At 45.2% G+C, this 7,532-nt stretch overlaps 1 protein-coding gene across 8 annotated transcripts in view; it reads left to right on the plus strand.

Moving 5' to 3' along the window:
- gata3 (GATA binding protein 3) overlaps window positions 1-4,150 on the plus strand; it is a 15,812-nt gene extending 11,662 nt beyond the window's left edge. For 7 of the 8 annotated variants that reach the window (XM_032504838.1, XM_032504839.1, XM_032504843.1 and 4 more), the window contains 2 exons: window positions 559-684; window positions 3,155-4,150. In XM_032504838.1, the coding sequence (XP_032360729.1) occupies window positions 559-684; window positions 3,155-3,433 (405 nt within the window). In that variant the 3' untranslated portion in view covers window positions 3,434-4,150. Of the gene's footprint in view, window positions 1-558; window positions 685-3,149 lie in introns of all 8 variants that reach the window. The other variant, XM_032504845.1, reaches the window with a different exon arrangement.
- Window positions 4,151-7,532: the final 3,382 nt, after the last annotated feature.

Below are 7,532 nucleotides of genomic sequence, written 5' to 3' on the forward strand. Positions count from 1 at the left end.
GGGGGGGGGTAATCAGATTTAATAGCTCTCCCATTTCAAGGCACTGCTTTTATGTCTTCTGTAAATATTTATTCTCCAGGAGGTATGTGCTCTATGACGCTATTTTTAGAGTGAAAGCAGCTCTGTTTTTGGTATTTCTGTCGTAATTTTAAACTATTTTCAGCTTTCCAAATAAGAATGCAGAATAAAGAATGCATTTAAAGTGCAGTGAAAGGAAATGAAATGGCCTTGTCTTTATTGCATGTATGGCTAGAGATGTAGCAGGCCACTATGCAAGACGCCATGTATACAGGGCTGCCCAAATAGCACACAGACATCTTAAAAAAACACCAAATTTATCTAATTAAATCCCATATTTTTTCCTTATATCCTGGTCAAGTGCCCAAATAAAACGCCAAATTTCCATCCTCATTTCAGTACTTAAAAAAAAAAAATCACGCTTTCTGCAGGAATGGCAGCTCTGAATCTTGGTGTTAAATGTGTCAGAATAAAGCTTCATGTTGATCGGGTTATTACGTGGTGATGTGACGTTCTTTGGCGTGTGTGTGTGTTGTGCAGTCCGCAGCCAGACGGGCAGGGACGTCATGCGCAAACTGCCAGACGACAACGACGACGCTGTGGCGGAGAAACGCCAACGGGGACCCGGTGTGTAACGCCTGCGGCCTGTACTATAAACTGCACAATGTAAGTAATAAACCTTCCTAGGATATCACCCTAGCCGCACTTAATATGTATTCCTTCAGCTCCATCTTCCTCACCCTCTTTCTTCCTCTTCTTTCTCGTCACGTCCTGCTGGGCACCTTTCCCCTCCTCCTCGGAATATTTGATCGGACTTGTCCCTGCAGAGAATTTCCGGGGCAAGGCGATAACAAATAATGTAGAATTAATATGATTTATTGGCAGTAAGTGTGAATCTCAAATGTGTAAGACCGAAGTGAACTAAGCCCGCAGCCGCCTTGATTTTGAATATTAAAGAAGAGGGCTTAATTAAAATTCGATTAATTTCCAGGCCGGATATTTTTTTTCTTCCCATTTCTAGCCTTTTGGTTTCATGCGCGCCAGGGACTTGGAGTCCCCCCCCCCCCCCTTCCCTGACCACCAATCCGCCTGATTCGTTTTGGGTTGGTTAGCGCCTCACCACATCATTTCACATCCTCAATCTGAAAAACCCCAGGGACTCGTTTATCTCTCCCTTTCTCTCCCTCTCCTGTGCACAAAGCTGTCACTTTTAATCAAACGGCCATTGTAAGTTGAAACCATTTATAATAATAATAATAATAATAATAATAATAATAATAATAATAATAAGCAGGCTAACTGCTCTCAGGCCACATGTAGGTAAGACCCCCCCCCACAGACAACTGATAAAGGTTGCTTATATCTCCATGTGTAAGGGGAAGAGTATCCTGCTCTGCTGCCCTGCTTGTCACGCAAGCGCTCCCTGTTAAATCATTTTCCCATGTTACTTTTGGCAGATAGTTAGGCAGTGCAGAAACAGATCAGACCAAGGTTTAAGGTAGAGAAGAATAATATTTCCCAGTCACATATTAGCATTTGAACTGACCTCGACCTCGGCGTAATTGTGAAATGAGTTTATTTTGGTAAATCCAGACTTCTGTTGGGGTTTGCTCCCTTTGAAACCAATTCCACATTATTCATGGAGAATTTAGCAAATTCCTTGCATATGTGTATGTGTGTATGTGTGTATGTGTGTGTGTGTGTGTGTGTGTGTGTGTGTGTGTGTGTGTGTGTGTGCGATGTCCCAAAACACCTGATGGTAGCAGGCTGTTGTACCGTACGCTTTGGCTTAGAAAAAAAAGCTTGTGAAAATGTTTGTTGCCACAAACATGTTAACACCTAAAACACAGTCTGCCTCTCCTCAGTAATGAGGGGTTAAGATCTGAAAGATCTCTGAGTGAAGTACAGTGTGTTCAGTTTTGACACCTACAGGGGCTGAGGTTTCAGTTGGTTAGCTGCTGCTGCTGCTGGGGGAGAGGATGTTAGGGGCTGCGTTGTGTTTTCTGCCGTCGTCACTGACTCAAACACATTAGCTTGGATTTTGTTTGATGAGCCGGGGTGGCGGCGGCGGCCAGGGTCCCAAGGCTTCCTCTTTGAGACAGTACACATCACAGCATCAAAGAGCGAAGGCCTGACCAACATAAGGTGGGCGTAGCATGCTTCAGAGCTGGAAGCAAGGCCGACAAGGCAGAGAAAGTCACCCAGTATGAAGCCACATGTTAGAGACTGAAACCACATCACTGTGGGGGAGGGCACAGATCTTTGCTAATCATTGAGGCCACTCTGCTTAAAAAGTCAGTGAAAAAAAGGCCAATGTCTCAGACAGTGCAAGAAAGCGAGGAATAACTCCCTGCTCCCATTTCCCTGAGAAGAACAGCTCAGAAAGATCAGGAAACCAGCCGGCCTCATCCACCTCCCCTCATAATCCGGCCCACAGCCGGAATTCCATCATCCCAGCTCTCATTCCCGGCTAAACCTATGCTGGAATACGGCAGCTGGGGCCATTTTGGCCAAGAGACGGCCGCGCGGTTGAGGAGGAGGGTGGAGAGGAGGACTTGGCCGACGCTGGCGGTCGTCGTGGCCATGTGTCTCTGTGGTCGGCATCAGCTGCCAGACCCTTCTCCGTCTCTGTTCGGCACACACTCTCTCCATCTTTCCTTTTTCTCTCTTTCTTTCTGGCACAGTCACATCCTCAGATACAGTTCAGCTTCAATGAATCAACATTTAAATCCACCCCAACACACACACACACACACACACACACACACACACACACACACACCACAGAGTATATAAAACATCTTGTGTTTCAGGATGGGACAGCCAATATGCCTGAAATGGGACTCCATTACATATCATTATGTCTCCCCAAAAACCCCAAAACCTGGATCAAAGAAAGTAAAAGTTCTGTGTGTGCCACATTTTCTTACTTACTTTGAAACTTGGTGACACTCTTCCACTAAAGGTTTCTTTTTTTCATTGAGTAGCTCAGTGCAAACGGAGCAACAGCTACGAATGTCTTCAATTTCGAAATCTCCACTTTTAAGATTTCTATCTTGCATGTGAACACAACGCCACGGCATATATTGCGACAAAATACTAATCTGCTATCTTTTCTGTCTCCTTTCGAGAGCAGATCAACCGACCTCTCACCATGAAGAAGGAAGGCATCCAGACCAGGAACAGGAAGATGTCCAGCAAGTCCAAGAAGAGCAAAAAGTCCCAGGACGGTATGGACGACTTCTCCAAGAGCCTGATGGACAAGAGCAGCTCCTTCAGCCCGGCCGCCCTGTCCCGCCACATGTCGTCCTTCCCTCCCTTCTCGCACTCCGGCCACATGCTGACCACCCCCACACCCATGCACCCATCATTTGCCCCCCACCACCCTTCCAGTATGGTCACAGCCATGGGTTAGACCTCCCTGTGCTGCACAAGCCCCTTAACCCTCAGCCTCGCCACCTCCATATCCCTCGGTACCTCTGCTGGCCTGCTTCCATATCCTAAAAAGACAAATTAACTGATCCTCGGCCCGATCCAAGCCCCCAACCTCCCTTCACCCCTCCCCCCCCCCCCCCCCCCCCCCGTCCCACTGCCGAGCTGCGGTGCGAGAACGACATGGTTCGGCTACCTTTGTCCTCAGTTGTATCTTATTTTTATAACATCCAAATGTACCTGAATGCTTTGCAGACTTGACTTGACTGGGGCGCACTGACCTCCAAGGGTGGGGGAGGGGGGAAGGGGGAGATTTTGTTTTCCTCCAACCAGGGAGAGACATTTTCTCCCCAAGCCGCCGCCACCACATAGAGGCTGTCCTCCCAGCTGATCCACATGATAAGGAGCTCCATTTGTGTACAAAAAGCCATTTTTCCACCACACACAAACATCACAAAAACAGACATGAAAAAAAACCTTTACAACGACCTCTCCCGAAATTTCCAAACCCGCCTCTCTTCACCTTGCACCTGTGTAACAGGAACCCCCGCTCCTCTTTCCCCCTACTTTTTCTTCTTCTTCTTCTTGCCGGAGTTGAGGAGAGACAGACGTTGAATATATTTGTACAAATTGTATGAAATACAGTACATTTAATGAAGACTTTTTAATTAAGTAAGAATAAAAAAAGGAAACATGCCCCGGGGCAGCTAACGACGAGAAGGGTACGAGTTGCAGCAGTAGGAGAGACTTGCCGCCAGATGAGTGAGGAGAGGACGCCTCCGAGTCTCAGAGGAAAGAAAAAAGGGAGGAGGAGGGGAGAAGACTTTTGAGAAAGGGCAGGCCTCAGTTTTCGCCTGCGTGAATTGTGTTGCATTAAGTTTGCAGAGAGTCAGCGCCTCCGGCTGCAGGCATCTGTACTTTTGTTTTTTGTTTTTTTGGATGTGCTATAGGTCTCGGGCAATTGGTTTGTGTTGACGTGCGCACGTACACAAACACACACACACACACGCACACACACACAAACACACACACACACACATACATGCACTCCCACATTTGATCACCTGCAAGACTTCCTGCCCACAGATTATATGCATTGTGAAAAAAAGTTCCTGTATTTGTTATTTGTATGTATAAATCAGAGTACCAAAAATACGAAATAAACAAAGATGTAGAATTATTTCTTTATGTTATGCAGACTGAATGGTTGTAAAAATTTAATAATAATCACTAGTGTAAAATATGACTGCTTTTTTGTTTCGTAATTTTTTTTTCCTCTTTGAAAATAATAAAACTAGTTTAATCTCTGTTGACATGTTAGCACTGTGGTCGAGAGCCGTCTTTTCTGTGCCGTGTGATCTTTGACACACACACACACACACACACACACGGCCTTCTCCCACCCCCCACAACCACAACCAACATCTGCCCGCCATTTTTTTTTCTTCTTCTTCTTCTTCTTTTTACCCAGCATTCACAGGGACGGCTCTTACGGTCAGTTGAGCACAAACAGGAAGAGCAGAAATAAACAGTGGCAATGGAGGAACAAATCAAATGACTGGGTCAGAGAGGCCACACAGGCACCGGGGGCTGTGACGGGGCTTTTGTCCCATCCTACTGATACATAAATACACAGCGACCAACATGCAAAACTGTACACACACACACACACACACATCAAACCCTGTCATTGATTTAGCGAGCAGCATTCATCAGGAGACAACATCATTTCAGGCATTTCCCTCTGACTTAAGGTCGCTTTTTGAGCTTCTTGACCACCTTATATCAATGAGATGCTAAAACCTGATTAAATATTCATTTGCATATCACATCTGCTCATTTTAGACTTGAAAAAGTGTCAGGTTAACACTCTTCTAGAACAATTCCGTCACTTAACGAACACTTCTCTACACAGGGAGTTCAGCTATGTTGCTGTAGGTCTATGCACTACCTCAATTGCTGAGAAGTTATTCATCTGGGATAAATAAGAGGAACTCTGTTGGATTAGTCCACTGAATTAACCACACAGTGTCTGGAGCCTCCTCCGTGCACACCTTGAAGCCTTGATCAGCTGTGCTCAGGATTCCCACTGCAGAATTTCCAAAGCCCACAGATCAAATAGTTCTGGGTTTTACCCAGACCACAATAAACTGACCACATCGCACAATGCACTGCAGTCTACATATAACATGTAGCAGGCTGCAACTGACTGTTTTGACTGTCACATATAGCAGGTATGCTAATGAGCTCCAATAAATAAAAGCATAGCAATAGATTATTCAAAAAAAAAAAAATCAAAACAAAAATGGGCATGCAAAGACAAAAAGTATAAAAAGAATTCAAATAAACTGTAAAAAGCAGGTAGGGCGCCTGGTTAGCTCACCTGGTAGAGGGGGCACCCATATATAGAGGTCAACTCCTAGACGCAGCGGGTTGGACTCTGACCTGCGGCCCTTTGCTACATATCATTCCCCGTTCTCTCTTCCCTTTCAAGTCTAAGCTGTCCTATCCAAATAAAGGCCTAAAAATGCCCAAATAATTCATATTTCCCTCGTGGCCTGCCATGACTCATTAAAGAACAAAGTCCGCTGTTCCTCTGCTCTGTTACAGATGTAAATAGAAGTATTTTGCCGCAGTGATCCACAACAAATCAGAACTGAGCACCAGTGATTATAGTGTGAACATGAGACTTAGTAAATCTTTACTTTTCAGCAGGTTTTTATCTGTGAAATTCCTCTAAAGACATTTAGCATTTATCCTAATGCTGGTACACACACTGTGGATTCATAACATCCAGGTAAATTTCCCCTGACGGGGCTGCAGGAGTCAATAACAAGGTGCTTACATCAAGAAGTCCAATTAAGAAGGAAAAAAATATCACATGGGTTTTTATTTTTATTTCTTTTCTTTTCTGTTTTCTTTCTGCACATCATCTGTCTCGTTAAGTCGATCCTCTCTAAGGCAACACACATAGTTTCTGTTCTGGTAGTTATTTTACGAACTGTCGCCTAGGCACTCCGCACAACTCAAAAAGATCCCACCCCTAATATTGTATGGTCTGATGGAAAACTACAGTATATTCCCAATATCGGAATATATTTGCACGAGGGGGAAGCCAAATCCGGCGGCTGCAGCCCTTCTCATGTCTCCCTGCAGGAAAAGGCCATGCAGAAGTCAGGTATTTGGCGTCATTTGTTTCTGAGCCACTGTGACCAATCGGGAGATTTGCTCCTGTGTTTTAATAGGGAGGTCAAGAGGGCATGTGGAATGAGAATGGGAATAGTTTGTGTGTGTGTGTACAGAGGGATTGAGGAGTGCTTTGCCCCGCGGTGGGACCCTATGGCCTTTGGCTGACCCTAACCCTCTGGTGTTTGGCTGTGGACGTCTGCCAGGGGTGACTGGATGTGCAGCGGCCGGCTCAGGTGAGGATGAATACAGGCAGACGAACTCTCTGTGATCTCTCCCCCCTCTTCCCTCCATCATCATCACCAGCGTCGTCACAAAGCACTTATTTCTGTCTGTCTGTCTCTTTCTCTCTCGCTCTCTCCCTCTCTTCGGCTGTCTCTCTCTCTTCCTGCGTCTGCCTCTTGTCTTCCAGGTGAGGATGATGACAGACTTGTGGCTGTAATCGGTTCTAAGGAATAGTCCATCTTCATCCAGGCAGCGCCGCTGTCACCGTCAGCAGAGGTCAGGTCACATTTGAGGTCAGGAGGAATTTGGTGAGTTTAAATGCTAAAAATGCACCGTTTTTAATCAAAATGATACTTTAAACTGCAAAACTGCAAACTTTGTCACGTGAAATCATTTAAAAAGTTGGGGATCCTGTAATATCATTTATCATATCATGTATGTATGTGAATTTCACATTTTCAAAGTAAAAAGGGAGGACAAATCATCCCTTGTTCTTTTCCCTTGTTGTTTCTGTCAATTATTTCATCCCTTAGTAAAGGTTAGTTACAGTGTTCACATACAGAGACTTCTATTAGTAATATTGGTTTAAAGAACGGACCAATCTGTGTCAGTGTGGCCACAAGTGGGGGAGCCAGCTGTGTGTTGTGGGTGACTGATGTGAAATATGTCTG

The sequence above is a fragment of the Etheostoma spectabile genome, chromosome 23 (assembly GCF_008692095.1).
Source record: "Etheostoma spectabile isolate EspeVRDwgs_2016 chromosome 23, UIUC_Espe_1.0, whole genome shotgun sequence".
Lineage (NCBI taxonomy): Eukaryota > Metazoa > Chordata > Actinopteri > Perciformes > Percidae > Etheostoma > Etheostoma spectabile.